At 35.4% G+C, this 18,495-nt stretch overlaps 1 protein-coding gene across 3 annotated transcripts in view; it reads right to left on the bottom strand.

Annotated features, from left to right (window-relative positions):
* The window catches only part of ANO3 (anoctamin 3), a 255,090-nt gene that overhangs the window by 8,262 nt on the left and 228,333 nt on the right, over positions 1-18,495 (bottom strand). For all 3 annotated transcript variants that reach the window (XM_055141496.1, XM_055141497.1, XM_055141498.1), the window contains 6 exons: positions 15,265-15,376; positions 13,910-13,967; positions 7,638-7,735; positions 3,760-3,893; positions 2,656-2,808; positions 1,879-2,026 (listed from right to left, as the gene is read on the bottom strand). In XM_055141496.1, coding sequence (XP_054997471.1) covers positions 1,879-2,026; positions 2,656-2,808; positions 3,760-3,893; positions 7,638-7,735; positions 13,910-13,967; positions 15,265-15,376 — 703 coding nt within the window. The remainder of the gene's footprint in view (positions 1-1,878; positions 2,027-2,655; positions 2,809-3,759; positions 3,894-7,637; positions 7,736-13,909; positions 13,968-15,264; positions 15,377-18,495) is intronic.

Genomic DNA, 18,495 nt, shown 5'->3' with positions numbered 1-18,495 from the left:
ACTTAACTGTATTATGGCTATACATACTGGCAATAATTTTCCCAGTATTTATACATAAGGTATAAATACTTAAGGTGACAAAGTTAGTATAGTGCATTTTATAAAAGAATGTTTTAGAGAAGTACCTCAAGGACATTTGACATTTTCTCAAATAAAACACTGAAAACACAATGATTCAAGGGTAAAGACCTGAATTAATAGTCTTTGCTGTATTACCAAGAACTTTCTGAAGTTTCTTGCATTTAAAAATGGCTAGTAGATGGTAATGAGAACTACAATAAATACTAGTATATTGGGGAACAGTCTCCACAATACTTAGGGTATAAAGTGCCACTTCCTGTGATAACTAGATGGTTCAGTGCTAAGGCCTGAGGATGCTGCAAAGATGCTCAAGGTCTGTGGAGTCAATGACCACTTGGGCTTTACGATGCAATGCTTGTGGGATCCATATGGTATCAATATTAAATTAGAGTTGGGGGCATTCCAAACATGTACCCACATCCTTGTACCATCTGCTAGCCCTAATGGTACTTTTTGATAATACTGTCTAATATTATGCAAACCAATCAGAAAATCATCATCACCAGTGATGCAAATATCAACATAGCGAAGAAGGAATACCATGTCATAGTAGGAATATAAAAATTGCATGAATCTATCTCCTAGATCCTAAAAGAAATCTGTAGACTACACACTCAGAAACACATCTCTAGATCAGAACCATATGCAAATAGTTATCTACTCCATTCTAACCCCTTAATTTATTTCAGTGCCATACTGGTTTTGTTCTCCTTTTGTCCAAACTAGAATCCGTTACTTCAGCTGCTCTCTGCTAATATTGTTCTTCACTTATCTACCGTTACTTCTTAGACCCCTACAGTTTGCAATCAGATTGAATCATCTCCAAATAGCAGCAAAAAACCCTCCAAATAGTAGCAAGGCATAATAAAATAGGACATACCTATGAATGTGTGGTTTCAAATGACATAAACATTGCGTATCTCTGAAGTTATTTTACTACTTTGGTCATTGACATAAACTGTCAGGTCATATCTGCAAGAAAGCCTGTTCTTGAAATGCAGACTAGATATTCAACTATCTAATTTTCAATTACTCTAGGTGGCAGTAGAGACTCTATCAAACTAAGGAATAGGGCTGGCTGGCAAACACGCGTACCTATTTTAAGCGCTTAAAATTAATGTCAAGATCACTGTGAATTAAGAAAAAAAGGAATATCTTTTCATTTTTCATTATTTGCACTAATATATTTTACATAATGCATAATTTTTGTAGCCCATAAAATATGGCCTCAAACACTATTTCTTATAAACACTGATCTTGAATGATAACAAGGATTTTAATAATACAGCAGTTAAAACTTGAACCTAATGTGTCAGACTCTGATTAAACATCTCCCAACAAGACTAAATTATAAATCTCAGTACCTCAACAAGTATGATTTATAAAAACCAAAAATAATTCTATACATTTATTATCTCTCTGGAAAAAAATGAGTTGTTTATAGTAAGAGAGATACTTCTAGGAAAACAGCAGCTCATCAGCAGAACTCTGAATTGATTTCAGACTAAGCAAGGAATATTTTTGTTGGAGAAGGGATATGGGTGCATGCTAATCTGGATCCTGCATCTAAATAAGACACATGAAACATAGTTTTAGTGATGTTTCTCTTGAAAGAAGGAGTGAATCTGAGGATGGTATCAGATAATTTCTAAGATTACTCCCATTGTTAGAATTTGATATCAAAATACCCATTAATCTTTTAAACCTTCTGGTTAAAGTGATACACTTCAGAAAGAGAAAAACATATGACAATCTAAAGATAAAATATATTAGGAAAATGTACAAATTCAACCTTACTTCTCACTATATTCAAAGCGACGAGCACAAGGGCCATATTTGTATTCATATACAAAACGTGGGATATAATCAGATGTAATAGCAATTACAAATGCATTGGTGATCACAGCCAATATACCAATTCCTTCAAGAATTCCATACCAGATACCTAATAAGAGAAAGATAAAAAGTAGTTAATAAATTGGAAACAATATTTAAAAAAAAATCTTGTGTTTGTGAAGAATACATCTTTTCTATTTTTTTCTGTCTGAAGAGCATATATGAATGAATTGAATGACTATCAAACTTATGCTATATTCATATTATTTTGTTTGTAATAACAAATAACTAAATTATAATATCTCTAAGAAGGGGACATTAAAAGTGTTATATAAATACACAATAGAAATATCAAACAATTCCAGAGAATGAGATGAAGTTATATTTATTAGTATGAAAATTATGTGAGTTCTTGGAAGTTACAAACTTTGTTTTGTTTAGGGCCACACCTGGCGATGCTCAAGGGTCCATGTGGGGTGCCAGGGATTGAATCCGGGTCATCCATGCAAGGCTACTGCCTTACCCAATGAACTATTTCTCTAGCCTCCAAGAGTTACAGAAATTTGTAAACTAGCACATTTAATATGAAACTACTCGTTACTAAGTATTTGTTTCTATTTTTGTTAATTAAATCTGTATTATTATGATTGTATAGTAGTCCCAGCAATAACCAGTAGTTCCTGCATGTTGCTAAATGAAATTAAATCACTTCTAGGCTGTAGAATTATGTGAATTTACCTATGTCAGTTGCTCGGGCTGGCAGAGGTCTCCTCCACTGGGTGACAAACTTGTAAGCATCCAGTCTGATTTCTATGATATTGTTTAGCAAAGCCAAAAGGGGCGCCAAAGGAAAAGCCGCAACAAAGATGGTGGTAAAACCAAACTGCAAAACTGTTAAGGGAGAACACTAGCAAATTAATAATTTATACGTTCTATTTCATTAGCAATATAAGCAATATCACTTATTGAACACTTTCTCTGTGCATGTTCTGTGTTCTTCCTAAATCATTTTGAATTCTTTCTGTATCTTTATAAGGGGCAATGTGTTTCTTTTTCATTTTATATGAGAAAACTACAGCAAATGTGTGTTAACAAACTTGTAAAAGGGTAGTACCTTTAAACAAATTAAAAACAAAATTCAAACCCAGAACTCAAAATTTAGCATTTTATCTGCTTCCTATTTTTATATCAGGTAGCAGAAAGGAAAAGTAAAAAAAATGAGAAAACTGAAGGTCAGTGAAAAGATACATGTCAATAAAACATATAAAAATTTTAGCAAGGGGAATAGATATCCTTATTTTATTAATATTACATAAGTAAACTTCTTAAGGAAGCCAGCTTTCACTCTGAGTTTGTTGCAAAGTTTTGTTGTGAAAAAAGAATTATAGTTTTAATGAAGTGGCACATTTTTTTAAGATCAGAATTTTTTCAGCTTTATTTTGCTCCTTCAACATATTTGTTCACCTTAAAATAAAGATAGCATATCACCTTAATCTTTTTAATAACTGCATAATAATTATTCATCAAATTATTTCCCTAGAAAAATTAAATAAAAGTAAACAATTTTTTAAAAAGTTGTTCAAAATGTAGATTGTTTTGTATTGTGAGAAAAGTTTTCATTTTGATCAGACATTATGTCTGTCAGAGGACAAAATATGTCAACCTTCCAGCTTGCTGCTTTTTAGTATCTCCTAGCTCTGTGACAATAAAGGTGAAAGCTTATTTTAAAAAGCTTAGGTTTAGAAAGGAAATGCTTTTTTAAAAAAATTGAACAAAATATACAAGAAGTAGAAAAACAGTATCAAAACTGTGGAGTAAATTTCACTTAATTTTTTAAATTACCCATTTCTAAGTATTCATCCATCAGTCCGTGAATATTCATGGGCTGCAGATTCCAATCATTTTCCCACTGAGGTATAGAGGCATCTTGTACTCCCCGCTTGATTTTATGTCGTGACCACCAATTCTGGATCAACCTACACCACAGAGCATACGAAGAGTTTTTTGGCTTCAATTTTAGCATCTGGTAGAATATTTATAGTGCATTAAGGAAAAAAGAAATACCAGGTATTCTAGGTCTTAGTAGGAATTGGTTTGCATGGTCTCTATTTCTAAGATTAGTCCCACAGAACAGCTACCAGACATCTGGAACTGTCCCAGACCCTAAATGCTTCTACATATTTATCTAGAGATTATTCCTCCTCCCACAATGCACTTAGGTGCTTCTTGAGACTTATTCAACAGAAAAGAAGTTATATTATTCCTTTCCCATCCACAGCTCTACAAATTCTAAACTTATATGAGAACCTCTGTGATTAAATTTGAGTCCTTTCATCTTCATAATTCAGCCCTGTGTTCTGTGAGCTTAAGGAAAATTGTGATCCGCATCAAATATATAACCCCATACAAGAGATGTAGGTACTGTTCTCCACCCTGTAACACATTATCTGTAGACTTGATCAAGTTGCTTCAGCCCTAGGCATTTGTAAATCATGATGGATTTGAGCATTCGCATTTTCCTTCAGCTATTATAGTTAAAGATAGTTTACAGACAATTAACTATGTCTATTTCTCAAAATTGGAAAGTAAAGCATTCTTTTATCTCAGGTAAGTCTTAAAAGTATGTGACTCATAAAGATACCTATATACATATAGAATAGTCTCAGTTATGACTTTTTAAGAATTACACTTAAACAATGGCCTTGAGAGAGGGAGGACACAGATAGCTCACACATATATGCTGGGTGTCAAAAGACCACAGGAGGGGAATTATGAATGCCCCAAGGCAATAGGAACAAAGAGCTGGAGAAGTGATCTTCAGTAGAAACCTAGCCACTGTCAGGTAGGGGGTTATGTCAGGGAAGGGACCACTACCAAAATGATGGAGGGACATGGTCACTTTGGATGAGGATTGGGTGCTGAAAGCAGGTTAAATGATATGCGTGATGACCTCTCAGTAACTACAATGCAAACTACAGTGACTAAAAGCGGAAAAAATGAAAAAGAAGAAAGTGGGGGGTGATGCGGAGGGAAACTGGTGATGTGGGTGGAGAGAAAGGGACACAGGTGATGGGATTGGTGTAGAACATCAGACATCTCAAACCCAGTCATAAATGTGTCTTTGCAATTCACAGTGATTAAGTAAACACAAAATAAATCATCTCTAGGTACATGACTTGGGGAAGAGTTCTTAATGGTAACTACTTGTAAGCCTAGAGTTTCACTGGGAATTAGAAAAACAACTACAGCTAGAACATCACTTCAGACAGTGCCCCAGGGATCGTCTCAAAAGTAGAATGAGCATAAAACGTGGGCTGAGAATTGGAATTGAGACAAGTCCATTTTTTTTCTTTTATTTATTAAATCTACTTAAGATTTTACTTGAAGACAGAAATGTGGCATAAAAATTCTAAGAAGCCAGTGTTTTAATGATCTGATCCTGCTAATTTTTTTTTCAACACAGCTTTTGGTAAGGTGGCTGAAAAAAAGCACCTATAGGATGTTCCTTGCAATAATAACCTTGCTATTAGATAAACACAACCCAGACTAAGAACTCAGGAAAAATTATGGTAAAAATAGGCTGCTCAAGGGCCTGAGAGATAGTACAGTGGGTAAAGCATGTGCCTTGCACAAAGCTGAAATGGTTTCTAACCTGTCATCCCATTTGGTTCCCCAAGCACTGCCAGGAGCAATCCTTGAATGCACTCAGGATTAACTCCTGAGCATCGCCTGGTTTGGCCTCAAACCAACTAATAAAACAAACAGAAAAACTTTCTAAGTACATGATATACTCAGAATTTCCTGGAAAATATTAATATAAATCACTGTCAATATCATAATGATTACCTTCGTTTTGGTTTAGGAACCCACAGTGTTCATGTTTTGCTTTTTTTTCTCTGGCTTTGCACTCAGGATTCACTCTTCTGTTAGGTAGGCTCTGAGGATTTTATGTAGTAGGTTGGATTGAACCTGGTGAGTTGGGTACACAGCAAGTGCCTTACCTGCTGTCCTATCTCTCTGGCCCTACTTCACCACCTTAGTAGTGCTTGTGAAGGACATCAGAGAATATCAAATCCTGTGCTAGGAACTTATACCTGATTTCCTCAGTTTTTTCAACTTACAATCTCCTAATTCTGTGTTTCAAAGGTGTGCTGACCATAGGCAGAGGTGTGATGTGGACTGCACTCCTGCATTCATATCCATTTTCTTCCCGCCCTCCAAATTTTATTTTATTAAAGCACCATGAATTACAAAGTTACTCATAATTGGGTTTTGAAATACAATATTCCCTCTTCATGTAACAAAGATTTGCTTTACTCTGCCTTGAATATTGAAGATGAGTAAAAAAAAAAAAATGTCCCCAAAGGGTTCTTCTCTTGATGAAAGTTTTAAGACCACAGGGTCCTCTCATTTCATCTTCATAAGAACCTTAATTTACAAATAAAGAAATGTCTAAAAGGTCATATAAAATTTAAACTTCATGTCCAAGAGGTAGAGAAGCTGAACCATATTATTATGTACTTTTTAGTCCATCTTCTGAGACGGTAATTTGATACAATATTCTATTTCAGATTTTAGCGTTAATATCTCCAGTCCTCAGGTTTGTTCAGGAATGTGCCAATGTCATTTGCTGGCAAACAAGGAGGAAGAATCACAGTATAATTTGATGAAAAACTTTAGTTCCTCAAACCACTAAATTTGACGAAAAACTTTAGTTTCTCATATCACTAAATAAGTCAGTCCTTCTCCTGCAGTGAAGAATTTTTGAAAATATCATGTTTTGCCCTTGATTAATCCCTAACCATTAAATAACCATTGTTTTAAATATAATATGTATGCTATATTTTGAAGAATATTATAATTTTATGTACTTAAAAGTGGGGTTAAAAGTCCTGCTAGTAAGCTGTTCAAAGATTAAATTTAACCAAAAGGACAAAAATAAGATGCCACTATTTTGATGTTATAGTTGGTTCTGTTTGATTTTTTAAAATGTAATTATATGAACTTCCCCCCTCATTTATTTTATTATCTTTTCCCTTTAAGAGTAGGGGATGAAAACAAACAATAACAATTTGTGTCCTCTAGTAGCTGCCACATCACAGTTCCTTTTATCTTCAAAATCTTACATTGTTATATTTATACATGCAACAAGTACCTTAACACACTGAACAAATCATCAGTGACTCTATGTCCGTTATTTCCTTTCATCTTCACAGATATTTAAAAATTATTTTAAATTTTTGCTGAAGGAGGATCACCCAAAGGAGGTGAATCACTCAGGGGTCATTCTGCCGATACTTGATCTGGCTACACCTGGCCATGCTCAGTGCCGAAAATGCAGTGCTGTAGCCTATTAATGCTACTCCCTGTTGTCCTCAGGGTCCTCTACCGACAAAGTATGTGCTCCATATGCAAGGTATAAGCTTCAACTCTTTGAGCAATGTCACTAGGCCCTTCACAACTATTGCTGAGCTAGATAGATGTGATGATCCCTTGTTAGAGATGCAGAAATCAGGCTCAGAAAAGCTGGGAGCAGGGGATGAGGACGCAAAAACAGATGCAGAACTATCAGAAACATAAATGGTGAAACATTTAGTGAGGACCAACATGGGAGTTGAACACTCTTCTGTTTGCTTGTAAAATCCAAGTTAACTATTCACACCATCTTTATCTTTCTTCTTGTAGTTACCCATAGGAAGGTTAAAAGATAAAGTGCTCACGGGTATCCCAGTTCCATGAAGTTGTTCCAAATTTGCTTCAAAAACATGATGACTCCCATCTGGAGGCAGAGGTCTATCAAACAGCCACTAGGGTGACACTGAAACAGAACGATGAGAGCAGGAATGATCTTGCTCTTTCTACTTGATTTTGATATCCCCACATTCAAGTTGTGCACCATAAGCTATAGACAGACCACTATCTTGATGCATAAAACTCTAGATAAAAATATGGGTTTAGAGAATAGAAATAAGATCTAGGAAAGCTTTGAGCAATTATATGGGAGTATTGATGAAACTTAGAGTAGGAATAACAACAGATATAATAATTAGGAAATTTTTATTTTCTGCTAAGCTCTGTGTTAAATATGTTCACACATATTGAATGCTATGGAATACTACAAAATTATTACCAATTTGGTGGTAGAAAGTATTAAACTTTATAAAAATGTTTATATTGAAATATTTTAAAATAACATATTTGTTTCAGTATGACAAGATTTGTAGAAAATTTGTAAATATACAAAGATAGGGAAGATAGTGCCCACGTCCTCCTTACCCAAATTCCTCCATTGTCTTTTATTATACCAAGGTACACTTGTCAAAACTAACAAATCACCTGGGTATAGTAGAATCAACCAAGATACAAATTTTGTATTTATCCCCAAGTTTGTAGCTATCCCTAATTTCTCAATTCATATCTTTTGGCTACACCAGGACCCATCTCTCTATTGCACTTATATATATCCACTGTCTTCTCTGCTTGGGAAGAAAAGTTTTTCATATCCCCGACAGTTTTTGAATCACTGTGTGGACACATACGCTGTGAGATCTCCCTTGCGATGAGTATTTCATATTTTTCTTTTAATTTTAGAAGAGGAAAATAATTAAAATATGGAAACATCACAGAGGGAAGAGGAATTTTAATCCCATCCACTCAAAGGCGATGTACTACCACCAGTAATGTTTGTTCATTGTATACTATACAGTTAGGCAGTGTTTTCTAGGGTTTTCTAATCGATAATTACTGGTCATTTTTGTTAATTGTTTTAGGAGTGATTTTATAAATCTACACCACTCTCAGTAGGTTTTGGAAAGAATGATTATACATCCAAACTAATGGTAAGTGATAAGAGCACATCACACACGTTTCTCAACAAATTCCTGATTTTACCTTTTCTGTGCCATTTTGCTCTCTTTTAAGACTTTAAACAAAAGTTATCTTTAGAAGCCACCCCCAAATGTAATCATTACAAAAAAATCAATCAACGTGCTGCTTTTGAGTACTTTGTACTAAGGAAGATACTTGGGAAGGAAAGCGTGGGACTGTTTCTTTTGAAATAGGTTCATGTCCTGCTCATAAAAATGGTAATTTCTACAAGCTTTGGTCCACAGCTTCTATTTTTATCAAATAGATATCAGGGGGATTTCAATGGGAACAATTAATTAGGACACATGAACCTGCTGTTTTTATTTTCTAGTCCAGTAACTTAAAACTGGATAATCTGAGTTCAGAGAATATTTTAGCTGTGATTACCTTATGGAAGGGTCTTAATTCTCCCACCCAAGCATGACCTCTTCTTTTTGGATACATTTTATAACTCCTGAACTCTCCACACATATGCTATAAATGAGTTGGTGGAATATCTCAGGCAGAGTAATTCCAGAAAACACAAGCAGATCATAGATCACAGATCATAGCACAGTTCATAGGTCACAGCTCTGGATCACAGTTCAGGAAGAGCAATTTTGAGGAAATAGAGCAGATCACTGATCACAACTGGAACATTTTGCAGAGACTCAGGAGGCAAATCAACTTCTCCAAGGACTTGTGATAATGACTTGCATGAAAACAAAAGCTTTGTTCTCCACACTTTCACCCATTGCTCTCACATGCAATGTTTAAGATGGACTGTATTTACCAACTGTGTTTGTGGTCTTTGAAGGGCTTATTAACCACAAGAATATTATTAGGTGGGAAGGAAAAAGAAGACAATCATAGGTGTCTTCCATATGTAATAATTCCCCTGAGCTAAATCCAGTCCCTAAAAACTTTTCAATTCATTTGTAAAAAGGAACTCATGAATATCACGGCATGGTTAGGTGGCAGGAAGCTCAGATTTTCATTGCTCCCAAATCATTCAAACTCATATAATCACAGACAATTTAAATATTGGCAGTTCTGACACACTGTCATCCCTTTATAAGTTGAGTTCTGCATCTTAATACTCAATCATCCATAGATCAAAATTAAAAACTGTGCAGTTAGGTCTATGATGGCTGTGTCTATTAAATATCAGATATTTTTCTTATCATATCTTAAAATATAGTCAACCATTATTTACTGGCATGCACATAATAGTAATATTATAAAATTTAGAGATGTGGAAAAATGCATGAGAGTGTGTGCATAGATTATATACAGATACTACCTCATTGTAGATAAGGGACTAGAGCATCCTCAGAATTGGGTATGAAAGGTGGGTTTTCTGGAGCTAATCCTTCTTGGATAGCAGAGAGACAATTGCATTTTTTCATATTTGCTTCTTCTGATGATCTGGTGAGATGGGTATTGGAACTGGCAGATAGGGTTTTCATACTTTAATACCCAGTCATGTTCATTTCACTTATTTATCCTATTATATTGCATTACTATCGAATTTACATGTATTATCCATTGATCATTCACAACTCTTATCAAAATAAAATTTCCCTACATTTTCCATTGTGTCTATATATCAGCTTAATACTGGCCAGAAAACCTGTGCTTCTAGACTGTCTGGATCAAACTAATACCAGATTAATGACTTCATTAATTGCAAGTTTGGTTCTATGACTGTAGGAATCCTATATGCATTCCTTAAATCTAGGGGGTTTTAAATCTGAAAAAAATATTTATAGAGATTCTCTGAGGATTAGTATATATAGAGAAGTTTTTAACAATTGTTGGAATCTGTTAGCATACAAGAAGCACTCATTAAATATTAACTGCAATTTTGTATATAGATAGCCATAAAATATTTATGTGTAAGAGTATATAGCATCATATGAAGAAAATCTAGTAGAGCACATTCACAAAAGTTCTAAATAAAAGGAAATACCTCTTTGTTTCTTTATAATGGCTACCATTATTTGTACAGAGATTTGACATGAGCAGTTTCACTAAATCCACCTGACTGGAACATGACTGAGAGATAGTTGTTCTCTTTGCTTTCCATTTATTTGTTTCTTTTTTTTGGGGGGGTGAGGGAGATCACAGTGCTGGCTGATGAGCTCCCATCACTCAGCATTTGAAGGAAGCTCCTGGCAATTCTGGGGACAGGACTCAGTTTTCTACATGCAAAGCATGTATTTGCAGTCCATTGAGCTATGTTTCTACTGTGAAGAGAGCTAATTTTTTTTATATCACATACTTACAAAGGAAACAGATTATTCCAATTCAGATCATGTATCGGGGTGGAGTATAATTAGAATGCAAACTACCAGAACAAGAACAAGACTACTGCTTACACATAAAAGTTATGGTTTGTTTTTGACTTTCTTTGTTTTCTATTTTTATTTTTTAGGGTGCTGGGGCCTAAGCCAGGCTTCGAATAAACAAGGCATGTGCTCTACCACCCACTCACATTCCTAATAAGTTATGTAATTTTCTTCAGGACTATTTTAATAGTGACAAGGAAAGATATTCCTTCATTTGTACACACCATAATGTGCCAATAAATGTTTATAGTTATTTTTACAGTGGTTATCTTAAATTTGTGCATACTTTAAAACCTTCCATCCTAGTACATTTTTCAAAAATACATTTAAAAATTGCTATCACTATCTATGTCATTATATGTTACGGGAAATTTCTAGTATGGTGACTAACTTTTTATTGATGCCACTATTATACTTGTTACCTTGGACTTTTCAAAGAGGGATCATAATGTCCTGTTATTTCACAATTAAAAGTAAGAATATCCAACTAAACAAAATTACTTTGGTAGCAATTCCTAGAAAAGGCATGAACATAATGATAAACTTACTGTACTGCCTTGTAGGCAAGCACTACTCTTACAAATTATAATTGAACTCTCCTGGAGAAATATAAGCATTGAACCAAACTGGCTAAATGAAACACCCCCTTTCATATAGAGTCAATCCTGGGCTCTAAAAGAAAATTGGTCAGTTTGATTTTGGAACTTCCCAGAGATATGAGATTGTGTAAAACCTTTATATTTGACCAACAGAGTAATAATACCCTGTGGCTGTGAAGACAGAGTATTGAAAGTATCAACTGCAATTTATAGAGCTCTTGTTACAGTGCAGGAATTAGAATAACTGTGTTCTGCAAACTATCTATAAAAATCTATGTATTACCAGGTGCCAGTTTGATGATGAGATGGCAGATGTCCAGAGAGGTTAAACTAAGGGTGAACAATAAGTAGCCAAATTAACTTTTGAATCTCATTGCCTATGACATAAAGCAGGTATTACCAAACTTAATTGGTCTGTAACACCTCTTTTAGAGAAAAATTCACACAGTATCCACCTGGACATCTATCTTCTTTAAGAGAATAAAATTTGGGACTGGAGTGATAGCATAGCAGATAGGGTGTTTGCCTTGCAAGCAGCCAACCCGGGTTGGATTCCCAGCATCCCATATAGTCCCCTGAGCACCGCCAGGAGTAATTCCTAAGTGCAGAGCCAGGACTAACCCCTGTTCATGGCTGGTGTGACAAACCCCCCTAAAAAAAAAAGAACAAAATTTAAACCTTAATTGTCCCAAACCCTGCTACTGACATGTCTTTCTTTCCAATGTCCCCAGAAGGTGGTATGGTGGTATTGCCCATTCTATAAAACAGTGGTGAAGCCTATGTTTTGGGGGAAGAGTTAGGCTTTCTCAATGTATCTTACAATAAATATCTAGAAGACCGGGAAGATAACAGAACCAAAGTCTCCTTTGAATTTCAGGAATTTTTAGACAGTCTAAAAATATTTTTCCTCATTTTCTTTTCAAGGAAGTTTCTTTGTTTCTTACTAAAGCACGGACCCCCTACGAATGCCACCATTTATTAAGTTGGAGTTTATATCAGAATAATTTAAAAAGTTTAGTGAAAGAAAAAATCTGACTTATGAGACTAAGTAGACTGTAGAAATAAACACAATTTCAAAATGGTTAATATGATAAAACTGTATTATTAGTTGTCTCAAAGAAAAATAAATTACGAGACAAATCTGTGGCTCACACGAAAAACTATGTCTTCATTGCTATTTATATGAAAAAGAACTTCTCATGGACCCAAAACATGTAATAATTTGGACTTTATAATTTCCAGAATGTAGAATTTTTTTTTTGCGTGGGAAATACAAATCTCCCATTCTATTAACAGTGATATTTTGACTAAGAATGCTAGCGTTTTTCACATGTTCAATATAAATATAAGGCAGCTACAATAAAAATGCAGGCTACAAACATGTTATAAATTGAAAAGATTAGAACGTAGTTTTATTAGCCTATAAACTAATTTGTAATAAAAAGTCTACTGAGAATGGATAGGAGAGAAACACACAAAAGCAAAAAATTGCCAAACAAACCTGACAAACATTTTCTTTTAAGTTAAAATCAAAGGAACTTAAAAAAAATTCTTTTCACTATTACATTTGGTGAAAAAAAGAATATGTTCTATTGATGAAAGTCTAGGAAACCATCAACTTTATAGCGTGAACATCTAATATTTGAAGGGAAGTTTGTCAGTCTAATGAAAAACATTGAATATCCTAACCCTGCGATCTGGCAACACCATTCTTGGATTTTTTTATTCCATTAGGTGAATATTACAAATCAAATAAATATGAGCCCTGTTAGATGTGGCTAAATATTTAGCGATTGATATTTCAAGTGAAATATTTTAGGGTCTACACGTTTCCTGCTTAAAGGGAAACCTAAGTTACTTAAGCTTTTGAAAATATGTAAAATAAATAATAATACTCCAGTGGAGGAACATTCCTGGACTTAAATTCCTGGGCTTGTAAGTGGGAAACACAATTATGGTACAGAATTAAAGAGAGATGAGGCAGGGATCTAGCGATTAGTCTTTAAGTTGATTCTCTAAGACCTGTAGCTCTTTACTTTCTGAATCCATAGAAAGTCTTCTTTTCCAAAAATGTTTCTTCGATAGAGTCAGAATTCCTTGTACCTATCTCTCTCACTCTCTTCCACCCTGCTTCCTCCCACAGTTGTTGATTCATATCACGACAATCTCCATGCCCACTTTTACAAAGTTACTTACTTCCTCCAGTCTCCAGCGGTTAAAAAGTTTATTGTAATTTCCTGGATGGCCTACAAATCTGTAAAAAGCCATTTTAATTCATTAGCTGTAGGGTTGACCGAAGAACATTTACTAATGCATCACAACAAGTGCCTGTGTGGGTAGACACATCAAGGTTTACCAGTACAACTTGTCTCCAAATGATGGATGGGTTAAAAGGGAAGGTGAAGTATGAAGTCAATATTCATAGAAAGTACAAATATACAAACCAATCTAAGTTTTCCACTTTTACCTGTGGAGTGTTAAGTTTGTGTTAACCTAGTAATGAATATTTTTATAATACCGTTAATTATTGAGTTTAAAATGTTTCTAGTTTTTCTGTAGGTTTCCATGGCACTTGCTGGAATGAAACAGATGGCAAATGAGAACCATTACTTTAATATACTCCTTTCTTCATATTTTGTAGGAACAATAAGACAAACTTATTATGATGAGGAAAAGATTTCTATTCTAAGAAATTGTAACCCAGGGTTACACAAAATATATTTTTCTTGTTTAACAAATAATGCATATTGTTCAGAAATCACTCTTCTCTGGAAATATTATATTTACATTCTTCTAATTATAAATGTATTTTGTTTGCTTATAGATCATCTCATTCTTTTTTTTTTCTTACTTTTGCTATACTGACTGGAGTGACAGCACAGTGGGGAGGGTATTTACCTTGCATGTGGCTGACCTGGGTTTGATTCCTCCATCCCTCCCAGCAAGCTATCGAGAGTATCCCACCAGCATGGCAGAGTCTGGCAAGCTCCCCGTGGCGTATTCGATATGCCAAAAACAGTAACAAGTCTCACAATGGAGACATTACTGGTGCCTGCTCGAGCAAATCGATGGACAACGGGAGGACAGTGCTACAGTACTTATTTAACGAAACTATAACTTATTATTGAGTAGTTATTTATTTTTTGAATCCAAGCATAGGATACATTTTGGGGGGCGAGGGAGCAGGATTCGGACCTAGCTCTGAGTCCTGGCTATGCTCAAGGGACTATATATGATGCCAGGGATCAAATACTGTTCTGTCTTATATAAGGTTAAGTGCCTCACCTACAGTACTATCTCTCTTGATATACAATATAAATTTTATTAATTTTCTAATGCCAGCTACCGTTGATAGTGGCATTTGTAAGTTACTGTACTGAAGTAAGGACTGAACCTGTAAAACACGTTCTGATTAAAAACACATGTGAGAACCAATTAGCACAGCTTACCTAGTCAGGAGATAAGAATTTGTCTCTCTGTTAACAAATTATCACTAAAATGTTGACAATATTTTTCAATGTGAAAAAATAATGTGTATAAAATTGACTTACCTTCCCAGAAAGAAAGCAATATAGAAGATAGAACTATTTAAATTGACAAACTGGAAAAGGAACATCTTCAGGGCAAAGCTATTTTCCCATTCAGATTCAGTTCGAGGATATTCTGAAAGTAACATAAGGTAATGGATAAGGTGAATGACAAGAAAAATGAATACAGGACTAGAAGTATGAATATAATCAAGTTCATGCTCAGTCATTTTGCGTTCTATGATGTACTGTGTCTCTTTTGTCTCAATTTTGTTTGTAAAATATTAATTTGAAGTAAGAGCTCCTAAGATAGGTTTTAGATTTTTACCACAGCTATGAAAATATGATACCTGCTATTTATATACTGCAGGATTTTCTGCCATTGTAATTTACAGGTAACCAGAAATACTGGATCATTCTTTCACCGCGTCGTCCAAACTGCATTGTCTACATGGATTATTGGGACTTAAACTGTCCAAAAGATTATTTGAAAAATTAGCATTTTGTTAACAAACTGAAATTAAATAGTAAAGAGGAAAGAGAGGTACATGCATTGAACAAGCTGATTTCTTATCTCAGCATCATACTAAACATCCTACTAACTTTAGAAAGGACTCTTCCCTTTTTCATAATCAGTTCTGTCATCCATAAAATTAGAAATTTAGACAATATAACTTCCAAGTATCTTGTTAACAGTCACACTGAATAGTCTTGGAATTTTGAAAACAAAATAAAACAAGAGATGGATGGTAATAGAAATATGTATCACAGCCTTTAGCTCCCAGCTGATATACAAACAAATGTTAGGAAATATATATAAACCTAATAGATATTTCAATATGACTGAAGAATTCAAGAAAGCAGAAAAGTAGGTGAGATATGACTTAAGTAAATGATAAGCAAAGTGTATGCATGATTATAATCACAGACTGAGCAGAAAACCAATGCTGGGGAATTCCAAGTCCAGTGGGGGGTGGCTGTCAGACAGACGGCCCATGGAGCATCCAAAAGAGTAACTGGTTGTTGTTTAGCAGTATGAGAGTCTGGAAAGCTGACATCTATGCACAGATTTATTTTCATTGTTTACTTCCACATAGTTTGTGAATGAAAAAATTGTATATTTGTAAATTATAAAAATCAGCAGAGGAACCCAGGTGTGTGTAATTCCATCAATGGCCAACATCCAGAGACTTAAAAGCAAGCTCCCAGAAGCAATATCTTGCAGCCTACTTCTCCCTCTGGGAGAAACTGGCAAGCTTCTGAGAGTTTCCTGCCCACATGGGACAGCCTTGCAAGCTTCCCGTGGTGTATTCATATGCTAAAGCCAGTAACAAGCTGGATCCCATTCCCCTGACCTGAAAGAGCCTCCAGTGCCACATCATTGGGAGGGCAGAGTCAAGAGAGACTTCTAAGAAAGGAAGATTGGAGAGGCTACTGAGCCTGCTCAAGAAATCGATGATTAATGGGATTTCATTCGTGATAAAATTCAGCACAGCCCCAAATTACACATTATATAATATTGTATATAACAATACCTTTTCTGACTATGTCCCATTCCAGCCTGTGGCCTTGTTGTGTTCCCCTGTACTATCACGGCCGTCTTAGTCTTATGCCATGGTTCCCGAGTTAACCAAGTTTCACCTGTATCACTGTATCACTGTCATCCCGTTGCTCATCAATTTGCTCGAGCAGGCACCAGTAACATCTCCATTGTGAGACTTGTTGTTACTGTTTTTGCCATATGGAATATGCCACGGGTAGCTTGCCAGGCTCTGCCGTGCAGGCGAGATACTCTTGGTAGCTTGCTGGGCTCTCTGAGAGGGGAAGAGGAACCTAACCCGGGTCAGCCATATGCAAGCCAAACGCCCTACTGCTGAGCTATCTCTAAACTATCTTATTTATTTTTTCTACAAAATAGAAACTCTGTTGTCATAAGCTGTGATAACAAAGAATGACAAGTAGGTGCTAAAGCAATATAGCACAGCAGGTAGGGTGTTTGCCTCACACTCGGTCGACCCGGGTTCGATTGACAGCATCCTATATGGTCTCCTGAGCACCAGTAGGAGTAATTCCTGAGTGCAGAGCCAGGAGTAACCCCTGTGCATCGCTAGGCGTGACCAAAAAGGCAAAAAAATAAAAAATAAAAATAAAGACAAGTAATCCTGTATCTGGTGAGTTTGCAAACAATGAAAGATTGCTTCTCAAAAAGGTTTATAATAAAAATGGCATCACTCAAACTGGTGACCAGTTATCCAGTCTAAAACTAGAACAAAAGCAAAGTCTCAAGATACTTACTTCTCATGTAGCAAACTAAGACTCAAACAAACAAAGAAAAAAGAAAAAAAATACAACAAGTAGGATATTTCTGAGAAATAAATGTTACAGAAAATAAGAGTGGTGGTGAAGGAAGTGTAGATGCAGCTGATTATAGTCTAGACAGGGAAACCTAATTGGGTGTGTAGGCAGTGGGATGTGAGAATGACTTGAAGGAGAGAATAAAATGGTCAGAACAGTTTTTTAAATAGATTTTGAGAAAACTTAAAGTTGTGGCAGAAAGTTTAGGATAAATTGGGAGAAGTATGTAGAACATTAAACAGAAATGCTTAATCACTGAGATATCGTCTCATACCGCAGAGACTGGCACACATCAAAAAGAACATGAACAATAAGACAACCAGTGCTGGCTTGGATGCAGGGAGCAAGGGACTCACATTCATTGTTGGTGGGAATGATGACTGGTCCAGCCTTTTTGGAAAACAAGGTGGAAATCCCTCAGAAAACTAGAAATTGAGCTCTTATATGACCCATCAATATCACTTTTGGGAATTTACCTGAAAGCCCAGAAACACATAGCAGAAAAATCATCTGCCCTTCTATGTTCATTGAAGTACTATTCAATGGCCAGAATCTGAAAACAGCCCAAGTGCCCGAGAACTGATGACTGGATAAATAAACTATGATACATATACACAATGGAATACTATGAAGCCACCGGGAAAATGAAGTCATGGAATTTGCTTATAAATGGATGAACATGGAGAATATCATGCCCAGAGAAATCAGTCAGAAGGAAAGGGAGAGACTTCATTCATCTATGAGAGCTAAAAAACATAGTATGGGACTAATACCCAAGGACAGTAGAAACAAGGGTCAGGAGGACTGGTCCACAGTTGGAAGCTTGCCTGAAGTAGTGAGAGGAAAGGGCAGTTAGAACAGAGAAGGGATCACTACAACAGTGATAGTGGGAAATGATCA

The sequence above is a fragment of the Sorex araneus genome, chromosome 6, assembly GCF_027595985.1.
Source record: "Sorex araneus isolate mSorAra2 chromosome 6, mSorAra2.pri, whole genome shotgun sequence".
NCBI lineage: Eukaryota > Metazoa > Chordata > Mammalia > Eulipotyphla > Soricidae > Sorex > Sorex araneus.
The sequence above is the reverse complement of the archived record's forward strand: the minus strand, read 5'-3'. Positions and strand labels throughout refer to the sequence as shown.